General features: G+C 37.5%; 2 protein-coding genes across 2 annotated transcripts; both read left to right on the top strand.

Moving 5' to 3' along the window:
- The first annotated feature begins 7,363 nt into the window (after window positions 1–7,363).
- On the top strand, window positions 7,364–10,796 carry LOC106904793 (17-beta-hydroxysteroid dehydrogenase type 3-like). The gene is made up of 11 exons (XM_014969258.2): window positions 7,364–7,578; window positions 8,011–8,057; window positions 8,218–8,293; window positions 8,408–8,518; window positions 8,755–8,822; window positions 8,920–8,964; window positions 9,061–9,095; window positions 9,174–9,255; window positions 9,349–9,414; window positions 10,408–10,557; window positions 10,650–10,796. Exons 1-11 carry the CDS (start codon window positions 7,398–7,400, stop codon window positions 10,794–10,796), a joined length of 1,008 nt encoding a protein of 335 aa, XP_014824744.2. The 5' UTR covers window positions 7,364–7,397.
- Window positions 10,797–13,608: 2,812 nt separating this feature from the next.
- LOC148155427 (very-long-chain 3-oxoacyl-CoA reductase-like) lies at window positions 13,609–17,944 on the top strand. Its single transcript, XM_088012566.1, has 11 exons — window positions 13,609–13,804; window positions 15,012–15,058; window positions 15,219–15,294; window positions 15,409–15,519; window positions 15,982–16,049; window positions 16,155–16,199; window positions 16,283–16,317; window positions 16,396–16,477; window positions 16,571–16,636; window positions 17,524–17,673; window positions 17,766–17,944. Exons 1-11 carry the CDS (start codon window positions 13,624–13,626, stop codon window positions 17,886–17,888), a joined length of 984 nt encoding a protein of 327 aa, XP_087868692.1. The 5' UTR covers window positions 13,609–13,623; the 3' UTR covers window positions 17,889–17,944.
- Window positions 17,945–18,324: the final 380 nt, after the last annotated feature.

The following is an 18,324-nucleotide window of genomic DNA, read 5'->3' as shown; positions in this document are numbered from 1 at the left end:
TGAATCATACCTGCCTCCTGAACTATATCTGTTGCTGATATAGTGTGTAATTTACATATACAAACTCAGAATTTAAAACCTTTTTCCCAAAATATGTAATTAGCAAATAAGTTTTTTAAGTTATTTATACTGACACCCCTGTAACAAGGTGCTGTTGAATATCAAAAGCTTTCAAATTAAACTTATTTAAAGTGTGTAGGAGCACCGACAGGCCTAAGCAATGCTACAGAAAATAAAGAATTGTTCACCTGTACATAGCACATGTCAAATTAATGGAGACCTTACCTGGAGTAGTTTTCAACACAGGAGCCATGTCAGGGTTTGAGTCTGTCGTTAAATAGCACCATCCAAATTCCAGGTGAATTAAGCGTACTCAGGATGAGATTATCTTTTGTCTTGCATTGTGAAACATAAATCCTAAACTCAGGTGAGGTACAAAACAAAAATAGAAAAAAAAAAGAACACCTGGAAGTTTATATCATTTTTTGTCCAAGTTATTAGAAGCAGGTTGAATGAAAAAAACTTCCAAATTCCAGGGTGTTGGTCTTCTTGGTTTAGTTGTTGCTGTCCCTGTTTTGGACTGGGACCCACCCCAAACCACAGGTACATGAGAAGAGGTGCAACCCGTTTCCAGGGTTTGGACTGGTAAAAATAGATCAGCTTGATGGGCTGAGGGCTTGAGAGAGGGAATAAGTAAAGGGAAGGAAAAAAGTGGGAAGGGCTGACAAGCTTTGACTTCTCAACCTTCTTTAGCTTTTAATCCATACTAGTGTGGGAAACATGTGTGGGGGGGAGAAGCGTAGTGGCAGGGAGGATCACCAGGAGAAGAAGGTGAAAGTAGAAGCACACTCACTGTTTCTCACGTGCTGATTTATCCAAGCAACTGTTGCATAGAGTGCACTTAAACATGACTTCTAGATAACTGGAAACTTAAATCCTGTTTAAACAAGTGGGTACCTTCACATGTCTGCGTGAAAAAACAGACATTTTTAGTGATTTGCAGTTCAGGCCTCTTTAAAATCAAGGACAAATGACACAATCTAGAGGTTTACAACACAACATGAAAGTAAGTTCGTGGAACATTTTATCCCATATTCTGATCTGACACTGAAGATATGGAGACACGCCAGAAAGGTTGGGGATAAAATATTAAAAGAGACTAAAAAGAAATATTCCAATCTTTGAAGATCTCACAGAGTGCTTTTCCATTCATCACCTTTAAAATGGAAAGAATATCGCAGAACTATGAATCTACCAAGACATCACGTGCTCCACAAAGCTGATCTTGTGTAATAGTGACAAGTACAAAGCGAATGTTAACAAAGCCATACAAGATCTTGTTTGACGATCACCACAAGCCGTTGTGGTTGTGGGAATGTGGTACAAGTCAGATACGCATCAAAAGAGTGCAAAGGATGAGGTTCGGATAAGTATTGACAGGAGGCTAAAAGATGGATATGTGGTGCTGGAACTGAAGAGTGAAGCATGAAATTATATAAGTCAAAAAGCATAAATTTCTAAGCCTGATAACATGGGGCTATACTACGATGTGAGCTAAGGAAAATTAGTCAACAATTTGTGAATACTTGGGAATACAGCCAATCAACACAAAGTGCCTCTCCTGGATTGGCTCCAGCTAATAGCATGTCAAGTAGCATTGTGACTGTGTTTCAGCTTCCCAAGCTGCATTTTATTTTGAAAATTACAGATATGCTGAACAGGAAAACACTTGAATACATACATTTACTATGAGTAATTAGAAATTACATTTCTCAGAAAAATGTGTGAAAAGTTGAATTTGCCCAAACTGAACAATGACAGTAGGTGGGGGGTCCACAGTACATATACAGGGAAGGTGACAATTACCGAATGGAAGCAGCTTTGAAGCAGAAAACTGAGTATTTCTGTCCTTTTCCATTTTATGGAAGATTTCTGAGTATAAATGAAACAACGATTAAAATGAGAAACAACCATCCAGTACGAAAATCTAAGAACAGAAATCATAAGAATGTTCAGAAAAGAAGCAACCAAAGTACAACCAATCATGGCGAAAGATTTTTGTTCACACAGGTGTCTTCCATCCAACCTGTCAGTGTTGAATCTGTACAATGATGCTCATGAGGCAAAATAAGTACGTAAGCTGGCGCAAACAGCTGAAAATATCTGGTGTGCTAATTGTTATAAGCTAACAGGAAGTTGTTTCTTTGATAAGGTAAAAGGAACAACAAAAACTCTGTTTAAAATGAAAAAGCTGCTGGGAAATAATGCTCAAACATGCACCCTCAATGACCTCTTTATGAAGGCTGGTTGCGGCATATGTGAGGTAAGCGCTGTTCTCATTTGTCCTGTCTTGCACATCCACAGAAGACTTGTTAAAGTAATCAGATTAGTCAGGCGAGGCCTTGCTAAACTGGTCGGCTGCACGCAAGCCTCTTAGTGACATGGCTGACAGCACTGTTAGAGATCACTCCAAAGCAAGGTCGGACATACAGCCAGCTCAGCAGAGGCAGCATCACTTCACCATACTGTCAGGAGGCGATCAGCACCTACAGGTTCACTGTGAGGCAGTAGATGTGAGGCCACTTGCTTGCAAAACTAGTAATAAGACATTTTGTTCAACGCTCAAAAAATACATACTGTCTCAACTAAAAGCATTAATCTAACTTAATTAATACTTTACTTGAGAGGGTTTGTGAGAGGAACAACAGTTTTCCGTGATCAAATTTGATTATTCAAGTGATTTAATCTGGCAGACTCTCCCAATGACATCACTCCCTCCTTCCAGGATCACAGGATCAACAGCGTGTAGGAAAGCTAGGAGTCTTCACTGAAAGTCATACCAGAGTGTAATTTAGGAAAGGTAATCCCGAGCAGCCTATGGGGAAACCTGTATATCCACCCTCACTGGCTGCAGAGAGCTGCGAGCGCATGTTGCCTCTCCAGGATGAATCCTAGAGGATCACATTCAGTACACGGTGGATTTTCACCTTCAGATTATTACTAACATAACATTTTTTTAATAAAAAAAAAAAAGAAATCCTCTGCGAGCTTTACTGGTGAGAGTATCGCAAAACAGCTTTACTTTACCTGTGTGAGTTTTTGCTAACAGACACGTTGATGCATCGTAGTCGTTTCAGAGGTTTGGGTCGTATTGACTGTATGCTGCCACCTTTTGAGCAAGTAGTGCAAGTGCAACGCGATTCTTTTCAAACCAAAGAGGCCGAGAAGATTCACTGACACCATCCGGACAGGTTTAAATGATTAACCCAGTAGATTATCTGTTAAGATAATTTATTTTGGGCACTTAGACAAAAGATACAAACACCAAAAGGCAGCAGATGCACAACAATAATTTAAATGAAGGGTCTAAATAGATGAACAGAGGAACACCTTTTTGGCCAAGATGTTGTTTCAACCACTCAACTCTTTATCTGATTGTAACAGACAAGATCTTACCCTGCTTTGCAAAAGTATTAAAACCCTTCCTTTCTCCTATTTTGCTGTATTACAGCATCAAACTTCAGTGTATTTTACTAGAATTTGTGATAGACCAACACAATGTGAAAATTAATAATTGGGGTGTGAAAGAGAAAGCACACAGCATCTTCCCATCATTTGGGCTACAGGACTGGAATTTAACACTCTGTGCGCTATCACCACTGTTGTCATTCTCATTTAATCAGAGGCAGTATCAGTTTGTCAGCGTACAAACAGTCCCTTTAAATGAAAGAGGACTGTTTCTTCTTAAACAAACAGCTGACACATTGTAACTGTGATAGGTTCATAAAAGTCTGGAAAGTGTGGTGTAGATATTTGTTTTAACACTTTACTCTGATTAATAAAGAGGGAAAAAAAGAAGAAGGACCACCAAAGACGAGGAGCTTGAGGGGATCGGTGCACAGCCAACAAATGTAAGTCACGTTCGACTCACAGTGACCTTCAAGTATGAAACCTGCTTTGGTCAACTTAATAAAAACTCATATTAGCAAAAAACAGTTTGCCGTAGAGTTGTTCTGCTTCATCATCCATATGCACAGTTCATGTAGGACCATTAGCCTTCACACATTCCCATTTTTATGCCCACAACCCATTCATTTGTGACCCATATAAAAAAGTTGGCTGGGAGGATCTGTTACCTGACAAAATGCAGAGAAATGTGCCTGCAGCTCTGGGAGAGAATGAAAATGGAGATAATCATCCCCACTGATGAGGGAACAAGAGTCAGTGGATTTCAGAAGATAAAAGAGGAAATAAAAACATAAATAAATATGAGGCTCTATCTTAGTGAGATAACAAAAGGTGAATTTGAATCGGATTCTGACCTACATTACTTTGTTGATATAATGCAGATGCAGGGTGAAATAAAACCTGATTAGTTATTCAAAACCAGGTCAGTGTTACATGCATTCCAGTAAACAATAGCAGTTTATCCTGCAGGACTTCAACCAGTTGATTGGCAAATTATGCCATGGAAATTCGGGTTCCTACAAAATGTCCACCAGAGAAAATCCAACAAACGATTAGTGTCCAGTGCACCACCATGCAGCCAAGTGAAGTAAATAATATGAACAACATGTAAGATGTCACAAAGTTTCAGTACAACTTAAGAGCTTTAATGTTTAACTGAATATATGAGTCTGAAAATGCACAAACCAATGTTAAACAGATGACTGATATGTTTAAGATTATTTTTTGGCGACTGGTTTTTATTTTTGCTTGATTTCGTTCCAACGCCGTCCTGTTTTTGGTCAAGTTTGGTCCTGTTGAATCTGGCAGAATTTTTTATTTTCAAGAGGAGAGTTTCCCAGTTTCAACTGCAACAAATAAACAGAACTCAGGTAAAACGGTAACTAACATGCCTATTTTTAATTTCATACACAATATAAATCACACTTTAAATGAGCAGACACTTGTCAAAACAAATAATACTATTGTTATTATGGTAAATTATTATTAGTAATAATAATTTAGTGTCGCTTTTTATTTTGGTCATATGCAGGTACATTTTGTAGTTTGTGTGGAGTTTGCTACTTCAAAGTATCTGTAAGTAATGAATGCTGTTTCTGCTTTTGATGACACAAGTCGTGTGTTGGTCTCGACTGGAGGACAAGTTTGTTTACAGAGACTTCATAATTGATGTTATTAGTTTTTTTTTCTGTTGTTTTGTTTATTTATTTCAGATATTTAAAATGTCTTCCAGTTCCACAAAGTTTATTGATGTTTAAGAATATGTTCTCGCATTATTATTATGCCGTCAGTGTTATATTACTTGAAAATACTGTAGTCTCAAAGCAACATTATCGCTTATCGCAGTAACTTCTGGAAGAATTTATTGTCCACCAAAATTTGTTATTGTGACAGGCCTGATTATGTGTATCAAATGTATTTAGGGGAAGCTATTATTTCCTCAAAACAAAAATGATGGCATGATTTATCAGACAATCGGAGTTTGATGATAACCAGCATTTTCTCATCATCTGGGCTACAGGACTGGAATTGTACATTCTGTTCACTATCACCATTTTGTGACTCTTCCATTTAATCAGAGGCAGTATCAGTTTGTCAACGTACAAACAGACCCTTTGTTTCTGTTTTCCTTCTTTTGGTTCAATGTTTTGTTGGCTCTTGTGGCCTTTATTTCGCAGAAGGTGGGTTATGAGAGGTGGAAGATGCGACCGCGTCAAGGACCATGGCATACATTGGTCGCGCTTTGCCCTTTGCCACAGCCACAAACCAAACATTCCCTTTAAATTAAATAGTAGTATTGTTTCTACTGAAATAAACAGCTGGCATATTGTAACTGTGATACAATAGTTACAATATGTTAGTGAGATAACAAAAGGTGAATTTGAATCGGATTCTGACCTACATTACTTTGTTGATATAATGCAGATGCAGGGTGAAATAAAACCTGATTAGTTATTCAAAACCAGGTCAGTGTTACATGCATTCCAGTAAACAATAGCAGTTTATCCTGCAGGACTTCAACCAGTTGATTGGCAAATTATGCCATGGAAATTCAGGTTCCTGAAGGAAAATTACTTTCCTCCATGCAGGAAAATTACTTTTCCTCCAGTGCAGTTCTGGGATATTCTGTAATTTCAAAGCATTAAAAATGTTTAGAATAAATATTAATTAATGTTTCATATACGTCTATAAATAATTTAAATGCAACTTATGTTGCTCTAATATTTGTATTATTTTTATTTGAGGGACTTGAAATCCATACAGCAGGAATCCGTTAGCCTTTACGGGACTGACCTGTAGTACCACATCCACCACTAGGGGGCTTTTGCGCTAGAGAAGCAACATGAAATCACTACGGTGATTCTTTTTCACAGGTAATGGAGATCGAAAAGTTGTATATTACTATCCTTTATATTGTAAAATACATTTTATAGATAATAATTTATCATTTTTGTAAACTTTAAAAGCAGTTTTTAGTTTTATGAGTAGTCTGATGCAGCTCTTTTATTGCGTTTGCGGTGTGTTGGGTCATTGCCATTGGACTAACGGCAGAAGCTGAAAAAACCGTTTGTTGTCCTTTTTTTTAATGTTGTGACGTAGATATTTAATTATATTTTCTCATTTTCGTTTATTAATTGGCTTTTGAGGGTGATCATTTTTATGTTTGTGAACTTTAGAAAAGTTTCTCTCCTTTTTCATGAGAATTTAGACATAATATGTCCGTCAGTTGTGTGCGTCGGTTGGGTGATGGCCGTTGGACTAACGGCAAAGCTTGGGAACCTGTTATTTTACTGGTCAGAAATATATCAAAACACTGATATTTGGCAGTTTATTATTATTTATTTGTTAGTTTTATTCTCCACTGTGTGGTATCGAGAACATGTATTGTTGTGTTTTATTTATCATATACAACTGATGAGAGAGAAGCAACCTAGAATCGCTCCCTGGATTCTTTTGTCATTTTCACAGGGTGTAACTTAGCAGCAGTTTTTAGAAACAGTTAACATCTCTGTAATTGTCTTGATTCCTGGTTTTGCTTGGGCCTCTTGTGATGCAGCCAGTGCCAGTGCAGTGAGGACAGGTTATTTAAAACGACAAACCATGCTATTTTAAATATATCATTAGCTCATTCTACTTATTAACACTATCAGATATGATTCAGCAGGTAGAAACTGCTGTGTAATTTAGAATCTCAATTTGGTTGGTTAAAGTCAGAGGATGCGCCTGGGCCAGGTTTGCTTCGCAGAACCATTTTTTGTGGTTCTGAGATTCAGCATATTAACAATCAACCCTCTGCAGCAATCTCCTGGAAAATGACTTAGAGGGGGGGAGGGGGGGGAGAAATGTGGGGAGGAGCACAAACTAAGTATCTCCATTTCTTCTGTTAAAAAGGAAGAAAACCTCGTCTAAACTTCCACATTCTTCTGAAAATGCTTCTTGCTCTGGACTTCCCCCACAAGGCGTTGGTGATCAATGTTCTGACAGCCTTAGGAGGTTTAACTTTGTCTCTTAACCTGCTGAAACTCACCTGGAAATGTTGCTGTGGATTCAGACAGTATGTCTTATCGTCGCTTTGTCAGGCGAACCTGCGGGCGTATGGACAATGGGCAGGTAAAGTATGAGGAAATCCATTATGCACAAAAAAGAATAACATTTCAAACATTTTTGAAATATTTATTTTCGTTCGTTTCGATCAGACGACAAAACCTAAAAACAGAAAAAAATATAGATGTACAATAAAATTATCATGCCAACCTTACTTGCGATTTATACAGTTTGTTTGAAAAGGAGCATGTACAAGATCTTTTGATTTCCCTGCCTCTCTTATTATCATCAACATGTAATAATTTAAATCTCCATAACAGATAAACTCTTAAAGTACTTCCCACTGAGTGATACTTAAAATGCCATTCTCATCATAGAATGTGTAATTACTTACACAGGACTAATGTCAATAATAGCATTTTGGTGTTTGAGACACCCATCTTATGTTGTTTCTGTGCTCTACAAAGTTGACTTTTCTCCACTAATTTCTTCATGCAGTTGTAACTGGTGCCACGTCTGGCATTGGTAAAGCTTATGCCACTGAGGTGAGTTTGCATCTTCATTTCAGAAAAATCAGATTTCAGATTTGATGTATTGGTTAAATCTTTGTGCAAAGTAATTTAAGACAGAATCTGCATATTTATCAGGACAGATTTATGTCTGAGCTACAGCATCTTCACCATCTGTCTGCATGTCTTCCTGCAGTTGGCACGTCGGGGTCTGGATGTTGTTTTAATAGGAAGGTCTGATGAGAGGCTTCAAAAGGTTGCCAAAAAAATCGGTGAGTCAGGCAGAGATGATGGAGATGTCCTCAAATGTTGTCTTCGCAGCGAATAAACTCATGAAAATTCTCTTAAAGCTGAAACGGTTAACACACATGTACTGTCTGCCTCAGAAAACAAGTACGGACGAAAGACTCACACCATCAAAGTGGACTTCACAGAGGGTAGCAGCATCTACCAAACCATAGCTCATGAGCTCCATGACCTGCAGATTGGAATTCTGGGTAATATAGAAAAAACACAATTAAAAGTTCTTATTTATAAGCAGTTTGTGTTTAACATTAAAAACATTTATGTGTTTTGCTCTTTATAAGTTTTCCTCCTTAAACAAAATCTCCTCCAACAGTTAAAAACAACCGTTGTGTTTCATTATTTATCTTATATTTGCTGTCTTTTATTGACTAAAATGAGACACCAGTAGTGTTTATTAATGAAAGCTCTTGTATCTTGAACCGCACAGTTAACAACGTTGGAATGATCTGCAATGATCATTTCGCCTATTTTCTGGAAACACCAGATCCCGGAAAGGTGATCTATTACTTTTCCATGGCCAAACACCGGATGATTTAAACTAACCGAGGCTATATGTGTGTTTTCTAACTTTATTTCTAATTATTTTGGACAGAAAATCACTGACATCATCAATTGTAACATACTCTCTGTACCCCAGGTAAGACGTCTGCGTTAACGTTTCATAACTTCATTTATATTCACTTGTACACCGCTCCACCTATAAATACCTAGATATTATGTTGTCACAATACAGATGACCAGACTGATTCTTCCTCGCATGGTGCTCAGGTATCTACAGACACATCAATAACATGCAACATTAGATTGACCAGATCTATAAACATTTGGGTTTCGTCTCATTCCCAGAGGCAAAGGATTAATCATCAACATCTCCTCTGAAATGGGTCTCCGTCCACATCCACTGGTGGCTCTTTATTCGGCCACCAAGGTGTTTCTCTGGTGTTCATTTTCACACATTCATTCAAGCCCATCATAACCTGCTCACTCACTGGCCCTCTATGTTACGTATGCTTTGTTGCAGATTTTTGTGATAAATTTCTCCCAGTGTTTACAAGCTGAGTACAAGTCAGAGGGGATCACAGTCCAGGTAACTCACACCTGCCCTCTGAAACTGCCCTGGTCTTAATGATACAGTTAATTTATGACTGAAATATGTTGACTTTTCAATTTACTTGGTTTCTTTATAGATTAAAAGAAGCTCTGATTAACTTTTTTTTCTTCATTTTTTCACCTCATTTTTAGTTAATGGGATAACAAATGAATTTGCAATACTATATTAGCACATAAGAATACATGGCTTGGAAAACAAAAAATAATGGATCCAGTACAGGAAGCGGTGAATAACATCTGCATTGAACAAATGCATGAGAACAAATTTCTTTGTATTGTGTTAGATCATAATGTCTCCTGGAAGCCTCACTTGAAGCATGTAAAAGCAAAAATAGCAAAAACGTTTTGCAGTTTTGGCAAAAACAAGGCATTTGATAAACCAGGAATCCTTAAAGTTATACTTTTCAGTGGTGTCTTCATATTTGAATTACTGTGTGGAAATTTGGGGAAATACTTAAGAAAACACTTTACAGCCACGTTGCACAATGCAAAAAAATAAAAAATAAAAAGCAGTGTACTATAGGGAGGATTATTAAAATGGGATATTTAGACTATAAAAACTCATTACTTTTTGAATTCGACATAATAAAATTCATGGATCCTGTCAAATTAAAAACTGGTCAGATAATACACAGAGTAAGAAATAATCACTTACCAGAAAACAGCAGAAGAAGTTTTAGAAAGCAAAAAGCACATATACCAATGAGAAGCATGGGCATTGCAGTCTGTGGAGTGAATTTGTGGAACAATTTGGATGAGGACTTGGAAGATTATGTAAATATACAGCAGTTTAGAAAATTATATAAAATATCTAATTGTACATGGATGACACAGAAATATAAGAATACATTGATTTTTTTTCTTCTGGGATTCAAGGTTAATTTGTCTTTCAACTGAACAAAAGCAAGCATCTTTTAAAATGAACCTTGACCTTTGTTGTCATCTAATTTCAATGTTGCTGTTTCCTCAGTGTGTGACCCCATTCATGGTGTCCACCAACATGACAAACAACCTAAATATCAACTTGTTTGTGAAGAGTGCTCCAGGGTTCGTCTATGATGCTTTGAACACCGTGGGCCACTCCACCTTCACCAGCGGCTGTCTGTCCCATGCACTGCAGGTCAGAGCAGCAACACGCCACGGTCTGCTCCAATGTTTCAAACTGTCTCCTTCCTCGTCTTCACTTTTCTCTGCTTGAACAAAATCCTACAGAGCGTGGCTTTCTCCATTCTCGTGCCGGACTGGCTGCGGATGTCGACATTTTTCATCCGGTGGCTGAGAAAAAGTGGGAGCATAGAACACTGTCGGAAAGGTGTGCCCCGGGAAAAGGGGTGTCTCACTGGAAAGAAAAATAAGTAAATCTTTTATGTTGACTGAAATGATCTCTGACTTTTTTGTTGACAAATGCAGGCATTGTAGGAAAGTCCTCATATTACAACAGAAAATATGTATAAATAGGATATATATTTCAAACATTTACTTAGTTACGGATCAGGTTTGTGTCTTTTATGTCTCATTCATGAGAGTTGAGCCCTAGAAGAAAAGCTAAATTTACCCTCCTCCAGTAGTATTATTATTACAGTAGCATAACTCTACAATGCTACAGTGACAAAAAAGTAACTGAAAAACAGCATGTGAATAATGCAACAAACACAATTAGATTACTGACAGATTGATGTTTATGTTCCTCAGAGGAAATAAAACACTTTAAGTAAACAAATAAAAAAAAAGATAAATCTCAGCCTATTTAAAGGTATGTCCATGTGCTGTATGGCATCTCCACTGGCGGTATGGTGGTCATGAAAGCAGCTTTGGATTACGCTGGACTTGACAAAACACTAGCAGAGTATAGCAACTTAAATCAATCCAAGTAGCTGTAGAAACTTCAGCTACTTGGATTCTGCAAATCTCCACTTATAAATCAAACATTTTTAGAAAATTACACCGCATGTTGGAAACTATCAGACTAATTCAGGAACACGTAAAAAACTAAGTTCCTCAATCATGTGTAAATTAAAATAAAGAGGCATTAAAATATATTCAGAAAACTCCAAGAAAATTGTATAAAAGTCAAGAAAACAGCAGGAAACAGCAAAGTAACATCAGTTGATTTAGTAATAAGTGATGTGAAGGAAATTCTAATTACAGAGGCGTCACAAAAAAAGCTTTTCATGATGGCTAAAAATAACAACGTCTCTGAGCAGCTTCACAATTTTACTGCTGCAGAACATCCTGGTGAGGTACAGGTGTTTTCAAACTCCTGAAAGCTTACCTGAGTTCCTCAGGGGACGAAGTTTAAGAAGTGGAAAAATCAGCATTTCAACGTAAACCAAACACGAACAGGTGCTGCTCACAACATTTCAGAAAATGGAGTCATCAAAAAAACAATCAGAAGAGCTTCAGAAAGATCTGGAGCTAACATGTAAGTTTTCCCCCCCCCCCAAGAAAGCAACAACTTATGGATCCACTGACAAGCAGCTGTACCCACCAGTGAGGAGTAAAAAGGTAAAAAACACATACATATTTTCACATAAACATGTTTTGGTAGTGATAGGAGTATGAATGTAGTCAACAAAAATGACAACATGATTTATCAGACAAACAGAGTTTGTTGATAAATTCCCATCATTTGGGCTACAAGACTGGAATTGTACACTCTGTACTATCACTCTGTCACTCTGTCATTTAATCAGAGGCAGTATCAGCTTGTCAACGTACAAACATTCCCTTTAAACGAAAGAGGTCTGTTTCTTCTTAAGCAAACAGCTGACACATTGTAACTGTCTTAGGTTGAAGACTAACTGTTTCTCCAATGCAGCTCTGTGATATTCTATGTAATTACTCATGTGATTGTATAGCATTAAAAGGGTTTAGATTTAATATTAATTCACATATTTAAGTCTAGAAACTATTTAAATACAACTTATGTTGAATTAATATTTGTTATGTTTTAATAAACAACTTGAAATCGACCGGTAGTACCACATCCGCCACTAGGGGGCTTTAGCGACATCCTCTCATTCTATTGAACTGTTGATGAGAAGGAAGCAACCTAAAATCACTACGGTGATTCTTTTACCGTTACACAGGTATTGTTTGTCGAAACGTTGCATATTTGTATCCTTTATATTGTAAAGACATTTTATAGATACCAATTTATTATTTTTATAAACTTTAAAAGTATATTTTAAGTTTTATGAGTAGTTTGGTGCAGCTTTTCTGTCGTCTGTGGGGTGCTGGGTGATTGCCGTTGGACTAACGGCAGAAGCTGTAAAGGTGTTTGTTGTCCTTCTCATGGGGAAACATGTTGTGACGTAGATTTTTAACTATATCTTCTTATTTTTGTTTATTAATTGGCTTTGGTAGGTGATAATTGTTTTATGTTTGGGAACTTTAGAAAAGTTGCTCTCATTTACGTCGGCTTGTGTTTTGTGTTGAATGATGGCCGTTGGACTAACGGCAAAGGCTGGGAACCTGTGTTATTTTACTGTAATGAAAACACTGATATTTGTCACTTCATTACTGTTTTTGATTGATTAACTAGTTATTTTTCTGCACTGTGTGATATTGGGGAAAATGTATTGCTATTTTTCTATTTATGATTCTGTAAAACTGCTGATGGAAAAGCAGCCTAAATGCCTAAATCACTCCCGTGATTCTTTTCCCATTTTCAAAGGGCGCAAGAGACTTGTCAGCTTTCAGAAATGGGAAACATCTCTGTTACTGTCTTGATTCCTGGTTTTGCTTGGACCTCTTGTGATTAGATGCAATCAGTGCAGACAAGCAATTTAATGCTTTGACCCAAAACAGCAAACCATGCTTTATCTTCAAAATGACATCTTTAAAGATGTCATTAACTCATTTTGCCTATTAAATGGTAAATTGCTTGTAATTGTATAGCACTTTATCAAGTCCATAGGACTCAAATACGATTCAGCAGCTTTATAGATTATATATTGCTGGATCTCAACTTGGTTGGACATTTTGTTTAAAGTCAGAGGATGTGCCAGGGCCAGGTTTGCTTCTCAGAAACACTTTCTGTGTCAACAAGTTCACCATATCAACAATCACCCCACTGCAGCAATCTCTTGGAAAATGACTAAGAGGAGCACAAACTAAATGTTTTCATTTCTTCTATTATAAAAAGGAGAACGCTGTTTCTAAACTCTTCCACATTCAGCTGGAAATGCTGCTTGGTCTGGAGTTCTCCCGTAAGACGTTGCTGACTGATGTTCTGGCTGTCTTTGGATTATTCATTTTGGCTCTCAGCCTGCTGAAACTCACCTGGAAATGTTGCCGTGGATTCAGACAGTATGTCTTGTCGTCGCTTTGTCAGGTGAACCTGCAGGCGTATGGACAATGGGCAGGTAAAGTAAAGTTTGTGCGCCCACACACACACACCTACACACACACACACACACGCATACACACACACACACACACACACACACACACACACCCACACACACACACAAATTCAACCAAATAGTTTTGATGAAAAAAAAAAGTTAAAATATAATTGCATAAATGTTCTCCACACCTAGATAAGCCTTCCTCAGCTATTATATTTACTAATTTTTATGGTTAAAATTCCACAAGTGGCACATATAATGTGCAAAAGCAGCTTTTTGTGAAATTATTCTTTCATTCTAGACTTTTAAAATGTCTATATGGTTTCCCCCAGTGTATTATAAGCCTGGCAGGCCACCAGGCTTGACTTGTGCCCCACCAGGCTAATCATTGCTTATTTATTTATTTAAGTCTTTTTAAAATGCTTGCATTTTTTAAGACTCTATAGTTGGAGTTCAGATATTGATCTTCCAATCTTTTAAAAACACATGATTATCAGGTGATCTTTTCAAATTTCCTGTCAACTTTAAACATTTTTTAACCCCAAAACATGGCGGGCCGTTGGATGCCCTGGCATCCAGCCACCGGGCTTAGCAAGTTTTCTGGGGGAAACCTTGTATTGGCTGAACCATTTGGTGAGCACTGCTCTAAAGCATTCAAGTTATTAAGATAGTTTAGCCACTGAAATATCTTACATGCATTTCTGTGCTCTAAAGTTAGATTTTAGTCACCTCGGTGTCTAAAATGTTAGCTGTGGCCGGAACATTTTTTCTGTTGCTGTCATTCATGTGTGGTCTGTAAAGAGTTAGCATCCCCTTCTTGCTGATGAAAATACTAACTTACTAGCTAACATGCTTTGTGTGGGGTCTGGGCATGTTGTTAAATCCCAGATTGTCATTTTTCCATGAGGGTAGCGGTTAGGGGAGGCGAGTTTTCCCAGGCCACAACTTGAACTGTAAATCTCACTCACTTATAGCCAAACATAAGCTCAGGAACATTTTCAGTCATTTACCGCTTATCTCATCCCTCATCTTAGCTCGGATCTTTTTAAGCTTTTCTTTGCTTTTGTTTTGACAATAAAGTTGTCTGAATTGTGAAATTATGTCATGTGTACATTCCGATCAGTTTGCTAAAATAATCTGTCCTACCAAACTTAAAATGTATGTTTTTAAATCACTAGACATTCGACAAAGTTGACTTTTCTCTACTAATTTCTTCATACAGTTGTAACTGGTGCCACGTCTGGCATTGGTAAAGCTTATGCTATTGAGGTGAGTTTGCAGCTTCATTTCAGAAAAATCAGATTTCAGATTTGATGTATTGGTTAAATCTTTGTGCAAAGTAATTTAAGACAGAATCTGCATATTTATCAGGACAGATTTATGTCTGAGCTACAGCATCTTCACCATCTGTCTGCATGTCTTCCTGCAGTTGGCACGTCGGGGTCTGGATGTTGTTTTATTAGGAAGGTCTGACGAGAGGCTTCAGAAGGTTGCCAAAGAAATCGGTGAGTCAGGCAGAGATGATGGAGATGTCCTCAAATGTTGTCTTCACAGCGAATAAACTCATGAAAATTCTCTTAAAGCTGAAACGGTTAACACACATGTACTGTCTGCCTCAGAAAACAAGTACGGACGAAAGACTCACACCATCAAAGTGGACTTCACAGAGGGTAGCAGCATCTACCAAACCATAGCTCATGAGCTCCATGACCTGCAGATTGGAATTCTGGGTAATATAGAAAAAACACAATTAAAAGTTCTTATTTATAAGCAGCTCGTGTTTAACATTAAAAACATTTATGTGTTTTGCTCTTTTTAAGTTTTTCTCCATATACAAAATCTCCTCCAACAGTTAAAAACAACTGCACAGCGTAGCTGATGCCTGAGCTAAAACCTAAAGTAAGACTTAATTTGGAGGGAATTGCTGCCACCTACTGGTCAGTTCAAGGGTTGGTTTCCATGGAGACTAGACATTGCAGGTGGACAGACTCAGATTACTTACATGTCAAGAGATGTATAGGCTGTCTGAATCTCCTACACGCAAAGGAAGATATTTGATTAATTCAAACCTCCAGATAAGAGAAACACTGTTTTGGTTTATTACATATGATACACTTGCTGCTTTTTCCTTTAAAAAAATGAGACACCAGTAGTGTTTATTAATGAAAGCTCTTGTATCTTGAACCGCACAGTTAACAACGTTGGAATAATCTGCAATGATCACTTTGCCTATTTTCTGGAAACACCAGATCCCGGAAAGGTGATCTATCAGAAATATCCCTTTTTCATGGCCAAACACCGGATGATTTAAACTAACTGAGGCTATTGTGTGTTTTCTAACTTTATTTCTAATTATTTTGAACAGAAAATCACTGAGATCATCAATTGTAATGTACTTGCTGGGCCCCAGGTAAGACGTCTGCGCTAACATACCATCTAATGGGTTTCATGCAACTTTCTATCTGTAAAAAATATTATGTTGTCACAATACAGATGACCAGACTGATTCTTCCTCGCATGGTGCTCAGGTATCTACAGACACATCAATAACATGCAACATTAGATTGACCAGATCTATAAACATTTGGGTTTCGTCTCATTCCCAGAGGCAAAGGATTAATCATCAACATCTCCTCTGAAATGGGTCTCCGTCCACATCCACTGGTGGCTCTTTATTCGGCCACCAAGGTGTTTCTCTGGTGTTTATTTTCAGACGTTCATTCAAGCCCATCATAACCTGCTCACTCACTGGCCCTCTATGTTACGTATGCTTTGTTGCAGACTTTTGTGATACATTTCTCCCAGTGTTTACAAGCTGAGTACAAGTCAGTGGGGATCACAGTCCAGGTAACTCACACCTGCCCTCTGAAACTGCCCTGGTCTTAATGATACAGTTAATTTATGACTGAAATATGTTGGTGTGGACTGAAGATTAAGTAATTGTATGAACTAATCCAAGTGGTTTCTTTCTAGATTGAAAATACTCTTAACATTTTTTTTTGTCATTTAATATTTTATGATATTACAAAGGATAAACAAGTTGATTTGCAGTACTATCCTGACTTAACTGGCTTTCTCAGAATAACAGGCATTTATTTTGTTACTTTTAATTATTGTGAATTACAGCTAATGAAACTCCAACATTTTCTCAGAATATTAGATTATTTTGAGAAAACACTTATACAAAATGTATTTAACTCATTAATTTTATTTTCCCATTATGACCTAAATAATTATACAAGAGGAGTCGTGACTTGTCCAGCAGACCACAAAAGACGTTGACTGTTCACGGGGTGCTACAAACAACCATATTAATGGGGAAGTTGAGTGGAAGGAAAACATCTTGTAGAAAAGGTGCAGAAGGAATGGGGATAACTGCAGCCTTTAAGAGGATAGGAAAGCCTATTTAAGAGTTTGGGTAGCTTTCCAATGTGTCAGTGCTTCAAGGGCTAACCCAACACAGAGACCATGGCATGTCCATGTCCAAGAAGAAGACCAAATCTATTCAACTTCATATTAATGAGAATAGTTCTCAGGTGGAGGAGAAATTCCCATAAAAGTTACTTCAGCTAAAGGTCATCACACCGTTTCTATCAACAATTTAATCTAAATTTTAGATTTGTTATCTTGTTTTAAACCAAGGATAATTTGTCAGTAAATCAAACAAATAAGCTTCTTTTAAAATGAACCTTGACCTTTGTTGTCATCTAATTTCAATGTTGCTGTTTCCTCAGTGTGTGACCCCATTCATGGTGTCCACCAACATGACAAACAACCTAAAAGTCAACTTGTTTGTGAAGAGTGCTCCAGGGTTCGTCTATGATGCTTTGAACACCGTGGGCCACTCCACCTTCACCAGCGGCTGTCTGTCCCATGCACTGCAGGTCAGAGCAGCAACACGCCACGGTCTGCTCCAATGTTTCAAACTGTCTCCTTCCTCGTCTTCACTTTTCTCTGCTTGGACAAAATCCTACAGAGCGTGGCTTTCTCCATTCTCGTGCCGGACTGGCTGCGGATGTCGACATTTTTCATCCGGTGGCTGAGAAAAAGTGGGAATATAGAAAGCTGTCGGAAAGATGTCCCTCAGGAAGAGGAGTGAAACAGGGAAAGACATAACTTAAGATTTATTTATTTATTTTTTTAAAAGGTGACTGAAATGACCGCTGACTTTTTGTTGCCCAACGCTGGCATTATAAGTCCTCTGATTACCGCAGATTATATGTAAAAACTTATGTATTATAAACATATTTATAATACATAATAAACATATCAGATTTGTGTATTTTATGTCTCATTAGAAGCTAAATTTATTCTCCTGCAGTATCATTACAGTAACTGTGCAATGTGACAATCACAAAAATAACTTGAAAAGCAAAAGAAGATTTCTCACAGATTGATATTTATGTGCCTCAGAAAAAATGGTTCTGTATTTAGTAAATAAATAAGTACATTTAATATATAAATTTCAGCCTATTTAAAGGTATGCCCATGTGCTGCTGTACGGCATCTCCACTGGCGGTATGGTGGTCATGAAA

Source organism: Poecilia mexicana, unplaced genomic scaffold, assembly GCF_051168715.1.
Source record: "Poecilia mexicana isolate PSO_F unplaced genomic scaffold, ASM5116871v1 scaffold_14, whole genome shotgun sequence".
Classification (NCBI taxonomy): Eukaryota; Metazoa; Chordata; class Actinopteri; order Cyprinodontiformes; family Poeciliidae; genus Poecilia; species Poecilia mexicana.
The sequence above is the reverse complement of the archived record's forward strand: the minus strand, read 5'-3'. Positions and strand labels throughout refer to the sequence as shown.